Raw genomic sequence first — 14,439 nt, forward strand, 5'->3', positions numbered from 1 at the left:
TGGAAATTTGAGAAAACATACCCTAAGGTGCTGGGTGTCGATTTTTCTCGTTTAACCAAATTGCCAAATATCCTCTTGAATTTTAATCCATGTCATTCGAGTTTTTTTTAAGGATTGTATTTTAAATTTCTTTAAAGTTTTCAGTTCTCCGACACTAAGACATTAAGTAATCAACTAGGTACCAATTTTGGGCGTATCGAGGGTGCTAATCCTTCCTCGTGGGTAACAGACTCCCGAACCCGTTTTTCTGAATTTCGTGGACCAAACTTGTTGTTTTAATAAAATCCAAATCATTTATTAAAAACAATCACTTTTCGAGGTGATCCGATCACACCTCATCAAAAAGGATCGGTGGCGACTCCCATTTTCGTTTTCATTTTTCAAAACCCAAGTCGACCCCGTTTTCCATCCAAAAAATGGTGTCAACAACTATGTAATCACATATACTCATTTTTTAAACATATCTCAATCATATCAAGTAATGCAATATATTTATATAGCTCAAATATCATATTTAACACAAATACACAAACTACTCTTCATTTTCGATTTAATTCATGTTCAAAATCCATACCACAAGCAAATTATAAGAGCACAAATTTAGATATACACATAAATTCAACAAGATACTAATTCTCAATTACAACTTACCACTTTCCGCTTCATTCAATTCTATATACATTGTCTAGGAGCCTTAAGCTATCAAGTCATAGCATTAAGTTTCAACAACGTTCATTTTATTCACTTTAATCCCCAAATAACTCAACAATAAATTCCTTAATAACCACTTAATATAAACCTTAACTTTGTCTACTTCATTTCTAGCATGGTTTTAACATAAAATAACCCTAGTTCTCATCAATTTCATGGTTTCATGCTTCAATACTTTTATGAGCATATCCATTGCAAGTTGGGTAAAACTTACCAATTGCTAATTCTAACAAATGGGCTAATTTTAACTACTAACTTAAGTTAATATTTCGACAAAAATTGAAAGGAAAAAAAGTCTCTTACCAAGATCCAAAGCTCATGGCTAAAGGAGGAAGATTCCATGCATTTCTTTCTCTTTCTCTTTCTCTTTCTCTTTCTTTCTTTCATACTTATAGCATAAATAAATTTTAGTTAATTTATTTCATTATAAATCAGTGGGTAAGATTTTATATTGAATGACTTTGTAGATTTTAATAGTGAGATTCATGTTAGTCCACTAACATGAATGGTGGGTGGTTTCACTACACCAAAATAGGATTGGTGAATCCGAATTATATTAACAAATATCATTAATGTAGTCATAAACCAACTAAAAATCTGACTAAGGCAAGTGTACCTATCAATTAATAGTATAGCTACGGTTAGCAAAGATATCATTCCCACGAAGACTAAAAGTATTAGTAACTACTGCATTTATATTATTTGACCGATAAATTTAGGTGATTGATTAAAACTAAAATTAACTAAATTAATTAACTACGAACACGACAAAGAACAATTTAGGAAAATAAACTATTAACAGCCAAGAAGTGAAACAAATACCCAGGAAAGAAGTTATATTACCTAGATTTCATCTTTCATTATCAATCTAAATTACACAATTTCTTCATTTAGTATCTTAATTCGTAAAAATACCTAAATTATGCTAATATCTCTCTTCAAGAATAAGAGCAACTAACTCTAGGTTGATTAATTGAAATTTCTTTCTACTTAAAACTCCTATTATCACATTAACTCGATCTATGAATTCCCTATTAGATTTTACTCTAATCCGATAGATTTATATCTTTTTTTTTTAGTATTGCATGCAACTCCACTCAATTACGCTAGATTTACTCTTAAACAAGGTCTATTCCTCCTCTGATTTAAGCATATCAAACATGGATTAATAGTTTGGAAATATTAAACCAATAATTAAGCACACATAATTGAGAACAAGATCTAAGTATTTATTGCATAAAATAAAAATCAAACGGTAGAATCCATAGGGTTCATCTCCCTAGGTATTTAGAAAATTAGTTTATGGTTGCAAATAAAAACATCCAAAATACAATATAATCACAAAAAATAAAGAAACTCATAATAATCTCCAAAGAAATCAAAAGGCATTCTTCAATCTTGATGGAAATCTGCTTTAGAATCCGCTTCAATGGTGTTTTTCGAGTTGTTTTCTTGAGTATTCTATGGCGGCTCACTCCTATCTTCTTATTTTTGTCATATATAGGTCTTAGAATGCCCGAAAAACCCTAAAAATTACGTTTTTCCACTGTTTGGAGTGCAAATCGCAAAACCGACACGACCTGCCACATGGTCGTGTGGCAGTCCGTATGGCTCACATGGTCGTGTTGAATGGTCCAACCTGTGTGGCTCCTGTAACTCGCTTTGATTTTACGGTTTTCATTTGTTTTTCGCTCATTTTGCTCCCAAATGCTCTCCTAAGTATAAAAAACATGAATTTAAAGGATTAGGAGCATAAAATTCACTATTAGCATCAAATAATCACTCAAAAATGCATTAAGAATGAGGCTAAAAACATGTTACTTTTAACACCTATCAATCGTGTGTTAATTCTCTCTTTACTTTGCATTTAACCTTTTTATTCGATTTTGTTCTAATGACAGTTAAAACGAAATTGCTTTTCAAGTGCAAACCGAAGATTTTTTCATCTATATTTTTTAATTGATGATTTAGAAGAAAAAAGTTTCAAGTGTAAATATATAGTAGTAAGAAAATAAATAATGGAAGGGAATCCAATGCATAACACTCCATTTTGTAATTATTAATAATTATTACATGTTGAAATTCATGCTTATCATAATTTTCTCTCAAACACATTGCAGCATTTACCTCAAAAAGTACAATAATAAAGTCAAGTCTTCAAATGCTTTTAAGAACAGAACCCGGTTGTATATACTCATTTCACTTTTTATTTTATTCTAAAATATTTTATATATATAATTTCAAAACTCACCTCCTAAATCGGTTCAATTAGTTCAACTGATTACATCAATTCATTTCCTCGAATTCTTTTATCAATTAAAACAAACTATTGGACGATATTACCGAATAAGTTGAATCATTGAATGTTAATGGTTCAAGAATCTAAATTTTACGACTATGGTTAGCAACACTCATATACCAAGAATCAAGGTTTTATAAAATTTTAGGTGTGTTTGGAAAGCCACGTAGAAATTAAATTTGAGTGTAATGGTTTTGTAGTTACACATATGTGGCATGATTGATTAACTACTATAAGTAGTGGATCAAACAAAATTGCGTGTAATTGGAACATACTAATTACACTTTTCAATTTTTAAAAGGAATGAGGAAATTAGAGTAATTACAAAAAAAATACACTCAAATTAATTAATCTGTAGCCTTACAAACATGCTCGTATATGATTTAAGTTCAAAGTGTTGTTTTTGTACAATAATAATATTATTTTAATTTTAGTATATATATTTTTATTTTTTAAAATATAATTATATGTTATTTTATTAATCTCATTTAAAATAATCCCAAAATTTTATTGATGAAAGATACTTTCCTACTCAAACTAAATGTTTAGCTAAATTAGATAGTGCTTATTATAAATTATTTATACTAGATTACATACTATTCCTTTTGATTATTTATATTTGACCAGTGATCAACTGATGATAATAACAGGTATATGTTTAATCTTAGAGAGAATAAACTAACAAAAATAAAATGCTAGAATAATTAGATAAAATTACATATAATTTGTATTTTCTTTTTAATTTTATAAGTAATCATAATATCAAATACTTTCTTGGACTAACAAATTATATGTGATTATTTGATTTTAAATTTTATTTCTTGTTTATATATTTTTTTCTCAAGTCTTATCAATAATTTTTATAATAATTAATAATATTTTAGAATTTAAAATTATGAATATATGTAATTCAATTTATACCATCAAATAAAATTTATGGTACTTTAGCAGTTGCCTACTTGTTATTCATGTGGGTAACAGACGATTGTAATTGTTTATATATCGGCCCATGTCTATTACACCGGTGCTTGATCTCAATAAACTTATTTATGGGTCGAGTCATCCGCTCAAGCTTGAAGGTTCGTTCTAAAAATGAGAAGATTTAGATAAAATATGATGCCTGCAAAATGGGTTTTTGGTAAAATTTAAAGTTCATTTTCTATATAAGCCAAGTCTTGGATAAGATTTTTTTGCCCCGAGCTCGGCCCGACCTAGTCCAAATATATTATCTTATAAAAAATATTAATTAATTATATATATATTTATATTAAATCACTAATCCAATAACAATTAAACTCATTATCCAAAATCTAAAAAAAAAAAAACTTACCCAACTAAATAACCCAACCCAAAATATAAAATTTTAAAATTATATTTAATACAATAAAATATTTATTTATGTTTTTTAATATAATATAATTATTTTAATATAATAAAATAATTATTATATTTATGGTAGTGTTTTTAATATTTAATGTGTTAAAAAATATCTTTTTAGTCATTATATTTTTTAAGAAATTTATTTTAAACATGAGCGGGCTGAGTTAATTCCGAATTTACCTTTCTTAAATTAAGCTAAGAATGAGCAAAAAAAAAAAGAAAACCTTTTTTAAAATTGGACCAGAATCAAAGTTGAAAAATTAATTTAAATACTTGGTATGGACTCAACAAGACTATAGGAGTAAACTAATCTGCTTTATATCTGTAGATGGACTTGAGAAGTGAGAAGATTGGGCTTTGACCTTACCTTTTTTTGTTGTTCATGGCAACACATCTTACCATCCATCATCACTTGTCGTACATAGGAATCACAAAAAATCGAATAATTTGAATAAAATAGATTATTTTGAAAGTGAAAATACATGTGAGATGATTTTTTTTTTATAATAATTGTTTATCTTATCTCGCTCTACTCCACTATATAAAATTTAGTTATTATATATATAACTATTAAGAGGGTAAAAATGTCAAAACATATTATAGAAAAAAATTATATATTCCTTGTTTAAATTTTTTGAACAATTATATTTAAATATTTACTTACTTTTAAAAAAGAAACAAAGTGAGGTGCGAACGGATGCATTTAACATCTATAGAGGTGATAGTGATTTTTCAAGATTATACATCCATAATGAAACGTGGCAAGTGATGGAGCAGAGCGTGCTAATTGTGGAGCGGTGATAGATTGTAGCAACATTTGCTCCGTCCGTCCATTGTCATCCTTAGCCACAAATCAAAATAAGTAATTTTAGTTTTGTCAAGAGTCATTTGAACAAGTTGGTTTTTAATTTTATAATATGTTATTTTTTACATATTATATTAAATATATAATATTATAATGTAAATATTAAAAATATGTTAAGTTATTAAGATTAGGGTGATATTGGTTTGGTTTGATTGAGTTTTTGAATCATTCATCATAATTTAGTTCAATTCACTTGATTAGGTTCTCGATTTTTCTACATTAATTTTTTTTTTGGATTTTAGATCTATTTTTACATAATGAGCTTTGTTGGCTTTTGAATATTATTTGACAAAATTTCAAAGTCTTTTTCATAAGTATTTCTTAAAAACAATAATTTTTAAAGAACTTCTAAATTATTTTCAGTATTTTTATTTTAATATATAATTAATTTTATATAAAATATAAAATAAAATTTAATTCAATTTTAGGTAACAAAGTGATTTTTAAACTTACATTCCATAAACCGTCCAAACAACTTGGTTCGAGTTGATTTTAGTTCTTTGATTTTCCTTACTCAACCCTAATTAAGATTTTAATAAAATAGGTGTAAACTTAAATAAAGTTTAGATTAATTATTTATAAATATGAATGAAATTGGTCAAAAGTTAAGATTTATACTTTAAAATTATGCCAGGCTTAAACAAACATGGCATACAGAACTTAGACTCAAACCCTACCACTAAAATCTCTAATGACAACTAATTGTAAAGGTTAAAATACGCCTAAGCTCCTATAGTTTTATATGTTTAAAATTTAATCCTTATATTTTTATTTCAAGGTTTAGTCCTTATGCTTTTCTCTTTTAAAATCCAAATCTAATTAATAACACTGTTAAAATTCTTTTATTAAATCTATGTTCATTATAACATTATTTTTTAGTTACATAAAGTAAGTGTTTTATAATTTCAAAATGTCACACTAATAAATTTAACCAAAAAAAGCTTTAATGATGTTAATATTTAGACATGAATTTTGAAAATAAAAAGACTAAATTCCTAAAATAAAAATAAATGACTAAATTTCAAATTTACAAAAAGTAAGCTTGTAAAATTTGGATTCGAACTCTAAATTTATTAGATATTTTCTCTTGACAGTGGTTGCATGAATATATGAGATAAACTTGGTTCTTATTGTACTTGACGTCAATATATGCACGTTAAAACCTATGTTCTAAGGACCTAAATGAGTGTCTAACACATATATCTTGACATCTCTATTTAAAAATACATCAAATATGAATATTGTTATACATCAATGATCATCAGCCTGAATCCAAGTAGGATCTTGCAACCTAAATAGGTCCCACCAGACAATTGAGTGTGAGGCAAACCATGAGGGAAGCTCACGAACCCAGCTCGCAAGGAGAGTTCACACGAACAAAGGGAAGGTCGCAGTCTCAATTCGTATATACTCCAGGAGCTTGGAGACAGGAGACTGCGTGGTCTAGTAGGCAACCCAGAGTGAAACACGTGTCCAGCATACTTGAAGTCCACTCAAAATATAAGTCCTAGGGATAGTGGGGTCAAGTCGTAAACAATAACAATATGTATAAATATCTGAACGTTCTCATTAATAAAATGTGATAAAATATTACTCAACAAATATTAAAAAAGAAGAAAAAAAAACGAAAAACAAAATATCGATGGTATAGAACTATGTATCATGAAAATCATTTCATCGGTAAATTAAGTTTTAGGGTTTGAAAGCAGACACACAGAAGCGTCTGAATCCTAAATTCAAATCCTAAAAAAGAAAATCCCATTTCTCCCAAGCTCCTATCACGTATGTGTTCCATCACCATGACGCCAATGCAATGAGGGGCTTTCTAATTGTCTAAGCTGCCATCAGCTTGAAAATGGTAGCTTTCAACGTTAATTATTGAGCTCAACGACCTGTCGAGATGCTCATATGTAGCAATAGCCGCAGGCCTTAAATATCAGTACAAAAGTTTGTTGCAGAGCAGAACCTGACACTTTCTGAACTTTCACGACAACTAGCCTGAGCCCATAATAGGAAATGAAATGAATAGTTGTTATTTTCATCATTGATATGTGTTAGATTCAATTTGTATTGGGAGAGATTTAGGTTATTTGGACTGTGATTTATTTGAATCACATTTTAAATTTTTGAACTCTAGTTTAACAATGTTTTTAAAAAGTGCTTTTGAAAAGTGTTGTGAAAAAGTGTTTTTGAAAAGTTTGGTTTAAAAGTTGAGTATTTAATATTGCTGTCAAAAAGTGCTTTTGAGAAATAAAATGTCAATTTTAAACATGTTATTATCAAGTAACAAATATGCATTTAAATAATATTTAAATTAGTTAATATTATTATATTTTAGTAAGAATATAAAAATTTATTATAACTTGTTGTTAATATTTTAATATATGCAATATAAATTTAAAATATTTTTAAGCAATAAATATTAATTATTTATAAAATTTAATTAGAATATATAAACTATATTTTAAATGTTTAAATATAACCATTAAATATTTGTAATTAGTATTTTTAAAATTTATTTTTAATTAATGATTTTAACACATTTGTAATTAAGCACCAAGAAACAAAAAAAAGAGAAAATACTATTATTGGAGGAGTGAAAAAGTAATTAAGCACCAAAAGGCTTTTGGGAGAGAAAAAGCTAAAAAGTTTTAGCTTCTTAAATTTCAGCCAAAAGCAACTTGTTTAGTACAAATTTTCTTTAAAAGTATTTTTGGAGTCAGAAGTGTTTTTTTTAAGCACTACTAAACAAGCCCTTAGTCTCAAGTAAATTTAATTATTTTGGATTCAAATTTATCAATAATATTTATCAAGCCCTTAGTTTTTCATTTGAATCTAAAATTTGGGTTATGATTATTTCAAGATACTTGTTTATTTGAGATATTTTGAGTTTAAATTATTTTAGATTTTTGATGATTTCTTAATTTTATATTCGAGTTTTTGAATTTTTAGAGTCAAATTAAGAATTCGAATTAATTGGTCAGAATTCATTATTCTAATTTAGAGATTATTTAAAATGTGAGTAAATTCTTTCAAAAAAAAAATTACACCCAAGGTTACTAAACTATTAGTAAGTTTAAATTTTTAAAATAGTTATTATATGGCCTTCTTTATCCGCACCCTCTGTACTAATCAGAAGCTCCTCTTCCCCTTCTCTTCTACTGTTCAGTTGTTTTTTTTAATAAAATAACTTTGAACATCACGAATTTGTGAATAAAAATTCAAATAGTTTTCTTCTCTGATCACCAGCACTAACTGTTAGATCAACTTGGATCTAAGATATATTCTTCTACTCATTGGTGTGTATTGATCGACTATATCAATCGTTGAATCATCACTTGGAGCTCGTTAATCAGGCTTTTATTTTTATTTAAAATAGAACTTAACAACCTAGTAACTTAAATAATTTCTTTTTTAATAATTCAATGATTGAAATGAAAATTTTCAAATAGTTCAATGACTATTTTATAATGTTTTGAAATATAATTTAGTCTTGAAATATTATATTTCCATATCCATACTGGAACAGATACAATCAACTTGGATAGGAGCCAAAACTAGGGACAAAGATTGCTGTGTCGGCTTAGAAGGATGGGATTTGAGACAGGGGACCAGCAATTCCCAACTGTAGGAAAAAAACACATTGAATCAAAGAGTGGAGTTGTTAATGAGACAAAAGGGAATTTGATTAAGAATCTAGAAATGCAAAATGACTTTGAAGATAAAGACAACAAAACAGGAGATCATCCAATAACACTCACATTGCCTCAATCCTCTACAAATAACTGAATAAACTTTTACTCTTGATTTTGATTCATCACTGTAGGGTTTTGAATTTTTGCTTTGTTTTCACATTTGAAATTGTTTTTGGTACAACCTTGATACCAAAAGTGCTGCACATTAAAGACTTGGGGTCCATTAAAACCTAAACGGTTGTATGTTTGTTTGAGTTTTTTCCCTTTTTTTTTACGACGGTAATAAGTGGACTTGAAAATAGATTTAGATGGTTTTTTCTGGTTTTTTCAGTGTAAAGTAATTTGTGCTCTAAAACACTCTTCAATAATTAAGTTAGTGAGAGAACTTTACAATGGAAAAACTAAGGAAATGAAGTTGCAGAGATGGATTAATATGCCCTTATGCTTAATCCCTAATGATCATTATGTGTTTGAAATTAAACTATAACGATCAAGTTTCATATAGGGCAACATGGGAGAAATTACCTTAAACCCATGGTTATGTAACTTGAAAATTTTGAATCCGAGTTCAAACTTGAAGTTCTTACCGCCGCTTGAGCTTGGATAGACCTGACTGTAATCTCCGTTAAAACCCAGGTGGTTGTGTGATTTTATGAGTTTTAGGTACTTGTAGATGGATTTAAATACTCTTGGATTTCTGTAAGGCGAAGGTAAACTCTAAGGGCATCAAAATTATGTGCTCTAAAACATTTTCAAATGCTTAACCCCTAAGGGTTTCAATGGATCCCAAAGTCCTTTAACCTCATGTTTACATATCGAGATTAAGCTATAATAATCAAGTTTCAAGACATTTTTCTGAATCGATACCTCTCTTGTAGGGGACAACATGGGAGAAATGACCTTAAATCCTATGGTTACATAAGTTGCAAATTTCAAATTCGAGTTTAAGCCCGAATTTTTTACCAACACTTGAAACTTGATTAGATTCTACACTAGGCTAAAGTTTGAGGGTATAAATTAAGAGAGTACTGAGAAGTAGAGAAAGTAGTTGTAGACTTGTCATCTGATGGTGAAAATACATTCATAGGAAAAGGCTCTCTGCCCATTATATCTCTATTTTTTCCCCCCACTTTCAGTCTTTTTGGGGTGGAATTTTAGCATCCCAATGAAATTCCCCCAAAATTTCCCCTTTTCTTTGTCTTTATTGTTCCTCCATTGCTGCTTCTGCAAACCCTTCGTAAAATCTCCCTTTTAAAATCCCTTCCTCTCTTTCCACTTCCTCTTCATTTAGCCTAAAGGGATCACTGAGTTTTGGTTCTAAAAAGAATGGGAGCTTATGTTGATTTCATAGGAACTTTGGATTGGGTGAATAGTTATGGTAAGAAGCAATGCAAAAGCCTCTTTTGGAGAGCCAAAGCAGCATTGAAGAAAACTGTGAAGAACCATAAGAGAAAACAGCAGTGCATATTCCAATATGATCCTTCAAGTTATGCTCTCAATTTCGACGATGGTTGTTGCCGGTCAGATACTGGTTTAGAAGCAAACATGATCGGACTTAACCAGTTTCGGGATTGCTCACAATGTAAGAACATCATGTGTGTTTATCACGTTCCTCGTGTCAAATCTTAAATCAAAGCTTTTGCTTTTCTTTTATGTTCTTTGTTTGTTCATTTAGTTATGTAGAAATGCAGATTTGAAATTTGAATCTCGATATCCACAATCTCGGAAAAAAATTAGGGTTTTGTTCTTCCTTTTTTCTTTTTTTTTTTTAAAATTGTCAAATGGAATCTCCATTAAAGGTATATAAATGCATGAACAGCAAATTGTACAATGGCTTAAGGGGACTGGATTTTCACCTAAGAACAAAGTAAACATCAATCAAAGGCTGAAAATAAAACATCAATCACATCTTAGCAAATGAAATCCAACAAATTCCTAGCTAGTCATTATGAAGAGGTTACAAGCATAAAACCACTTCGTTCGTCACGATCTAGAGGATCGTTCAAGGCAACTTGATTCCCTCAAAATGACTTGCAAGCCTTTCAAACCGTAGGATCTTCAAGAGTGGCATTCGACAAATCGTTTATTCGAGGATAAGCAGCTTTCTCATCGAGTTGATTTTGAGCCCATATCAGCATCTTTAGCAAGCTTGGAAGCTTGGGGTCTGGAACTCCAGCATGCAGATTAAGCAGATTTTGTTAATTCTCGAAGGCAGGCGAAATAAACCCAAAGCTTAAATCATGTCAACTATGTACAAAGCAAACAATTGCATTCTTCTTTTCCTGGTTTTTCGTTTTTATTTAACAAGCAGGTATCAAGGCCAGACCACTAAAGAACTAAGTAGGTTGTGCATAAAATTGAAAGGTAATCCGTAATTGTAAACAAGAAATGCACGATCACACTGAAGTTCCATTCCCTGTAGAAAGTTAAGACAAAACCTAGAAAAGTTGGTATCGAGTAACAACAGACAAACCTTTTTCATGACTCTGGCTAGTAAGAATGGCAGCGTTCACCTCACTTGCTGTCTTAAGTCGCTGTGATATGTCCAGAAGTTCTCCGACTGGGCAGTTTGAAACATCTTCAAAAGCCAAGAGCGATACAGTTCTCTCCAACTCCTCTAAAAAGCTTTGCTGCAGAAAAGAATCGATACTTTAAATCCGCATTTTAGCAAGAACTGAATAATGCTAGTTACATGTCCAAATCAGAAGCAAAATAAGCATTCATAAAAGAGTTTTCGAGTAAGAATGAAGAAGAGTTACATTTTCTTCTCCCCTAGGTGCGAGCTCCTCTTGAGCAAACTCCAAGGCTTCTTCTATTTTTCCGTTCCTAATCAATTCTATCAATCTCTGTTGTTGGAGATGGAAAAAGAGTTGCGGATTTGTATCCAATATCTACAGAAAAGAAATGAATTTCCAGAAAGTGAAGATAGTTTCAAAATATTAGTTTCTTTTACAGCAAGTATTGGAAAAATATTCATATCGGAAATCGAATGTTGCTTGGCCACCACTAAATACAGGATTATTCATTTGAATCAAAATTTTTACCATTCATATAGCAGATTTCATATTAGACGTATAATAACAATGAATCAGTGATGATCAATAGAGTTTTAGTAGTTACAGAAGTCATTGCATCGTAATCAAACATACTACCTCGGGATTTAAATCGTTAACTTTCTCGATCGCATCCTCAACATTTCCACTTTGTACAGCCTTTTTAACAGCCATGCGATCCGTGATTGTTGCAAGATCAATATCTGCTGTTCCACAATAAGGAAAACAAAACTAAAACTCGAAGAACAGGAGTAACAGAGCGAGCACAAGAGTAAGCATTGATCTTCTTTATAGGATACGCTCAGTTCCCGATTCCATTTGGAATTTTTCAGCAGCTTCAACATAACCCTCGGTGACGAGAAAATTCATCACCAATTTATTCATGTCTTCTTTCCTTATTTTAACATCGTTTAATCTCTTTTCCCACTCTTCCCGTGTAATCACTTTCTTCGAGGTAGCCTGTTAACAAAACAATTTGAATCGTAAATACATTCCATTACAATACAAATTGGAACATAATCCATTCACTGGTAATCTACTATGTCCCTCATACATATTTCAATACAAATAAGATGCTGTAATTTCAATACAAATACGATGCTGACAGTTTCTGAACCGACTATCTTTAATCCCAATATAGTTGGGGTCGGCTACAGCCACCATCCTCTCTTCGAGTTCTACTTATTTCACATCCAACTAATGCACGCATCCCTTGATATACATCCTACATAGCCAAATCACCATAAATAGTTTTCTCTAGACCTAACTCGGAATCAAGTAAGCTCATTTCTAATTCTACCCTTCCTAGCATTTCAATACATCCATCTCAACATTACATCTTGGCTATACTCATCTTTTATATACATTGCTTCGAGTTAGGCTAACACTCCGTACCGTAAAGCGAAACATGTTCGATATTCGTCCTTTCGGAACTTCTCTTTTGAACTCAAATACATATTGCAATCATACAAACTTGACACAAAAACATCTCAGTTCTCCATCCATGCCCATTATTCAGTATGACAATTTAAGAGGAAAAAGAATATACTAAGCTAAGCTAAGCGAAAGTTAGATTTATCTTTTATCTAGATTAAAGATTTAATTATTACAAATATATATATATAGTACAGTAAAAAAAATCATATTGCATAGCTAACTTCTAATTGCTTTCACAGCTAAAAATTAAAGATTAAACATGTTTATTTTTCTTAAAAGAATCAACGATCAAATTATCCCAAAATCATCAAAAAAAAAAAAAAAAGGAATTATACCATTTGTTCTTCAATTTCAGCTAGTTGACGAATCACAAACCAGAACAGTGACATCAGTGCTCCACCTTCACTCCCATTTTATTCCCAAATTGCTCAACTATCCCTACAAAATATATTTATACATATAAAGAGAAGAACCCAGAAATTTCATATCAAAAAAGATTTCAGCTCTTCTTTTCTTATCTGAAACTCAACTGAACAATTAGTCAACAAATAAAATCCCTTTTTTCCGACTGAAATTAGGAAAAAGAAAAAGAAAAAGAAAATACCTTTGAGAAAGACGGATTGAGAAAATGATTGAAATTGCAATGATTGTATATACTTATATGAAATTGAAAAATACTAATAAAAAAGGTATTCTTTTTCTTGGGTTTCCAAAGCTGTTCTCGTTGCGATCCCTTTCTTTTCTTTTAATGTTTTGCTAAGCTGTATATATATACATATTTTTTTGTGAGATTGATTGGGCCATAGCCGACATTGTTGAGACCTAAGAGTTGGGTTTAAGATTCTGGGTCTCAATCTATGGGGCCTCAAGCATATTTTTCATTTTGAAAATGTTCTTTGATGATAGCTCCTTGCCCAACATTAGATTTGTTGATAGGTCTGATTGGATCGGATTGCAATTCGAATATAATCCAGACGAACCTTTTCACTATTCATTTAATATTGAACTTTTTAGAAAATTATTAATATTTTATATATTTTGTAATTAAATTTAAATAAAATTGTATTTGAAGCCTAGCTAAGTGCGAGCTAAAGCCAAATTTATCTTGTCTTGTCCAAGCTTGATGAGATTACCTCCGCTATAGCATCATCCCCTAGCTTTGCCATCCTAACACTGTTAGCATGGCTCCGCCACAAACACCGTTATGTCAAGATTTTAATAATACACAAGTCAGCCATCTTTGACAAACAATCTATACAATAAGACAATTACCATTTGGTCTAATTTAAGAGATATCACATTGCTCATTTAACAAGGATCTTGGAAGGGACTGATTAGGAACCTCCATGTGTCCTATTTGATTACCTATATAAATTCTCTCTCATCTTAAGAATAGATAAGTTCACTCATCTCTTACCTTACAATCTCTCTCATCTACCAATCTTCTCTATTCTCTCGTCTCTCTCCACCTTGTTCCCCATATTCTCTATTAGCACAATA

The 14,439-nt window shown here is 30.2% G+C and overlaps 1 protein-coding gene across 1 annotated transcript; it reads right to left on the bottom strand.

Moving 5' to 3' along the window:
• Window positions 1-10,773: 10,773 nt before the first annotated feature.
• Window positions 10,774-13,682, bottom strand: LOC105798962 (protein GID8 homolog). Its single transcript, XM_012629238.2, has 7 exons — window positions 13,544-13,682; window positions 13,275-13,377; window positions 12,303-12,462; window positions 12,103-12,209; window positions 11,710-11,841; window positions 11,424-11,580; window positions 10,774-11,114 (listed from the first exon to the last, which is right to left on the bottom strand). The coding sequence occupies exons 2-7, from the start codon at window positions 13,326-13,328 to the stop codon at window positions 10,993-10,995; spliced, it is 732 nt and encodes a 243-aa protein (XP_012484692.1). The 5' UTR covers window positions 13,329-13,377; window positions 13,544-13,682; the 3' UTR covers window positions 10,774-10,992.
• Between the last annotated feature and the right edge of the window lie 757 nt (window positions 13,683-14,439).

This window comes from Gossypium raimondii, chromosome 9, assembly GCF_025698545.1.
Source record: "Gossypium raimondii isolate GPD5lz chromosome 9, ASM2569854v1, whole genome shotgun sequence".
Classification (NCBI taxonomy): Eukaryota; Viridiplantae; Streptophyta; class Magnoliopsida; order Malvales; family Malvaceae; genus Gossypium; species Gossypium raimondii.

Coding starts and splice junctions, on each gene's coding strand:
- LOC105798962 (XM_012629238.2), bottom strand. CDS start 13,328: ATGTCACTGTTCTGGTTTGTGATTCGTCAACTAGCTGAAATTGAAGAA. Junction 11,581..11,709: donor CACCTAGGGGAGAAGAAAAT/GTAACTCTTCTT, acceptor TCTTTTCTGCAG/CAAAGCTTTTTAGAGGAGTT. Junction 11,115..11,423: donor TAGCCAGAGTCATGAAAAAG/GTTTGTCTGTTG, acceptor CTGGAGTTCCAG/ACCCCAAGCTTCCAAGCTTG.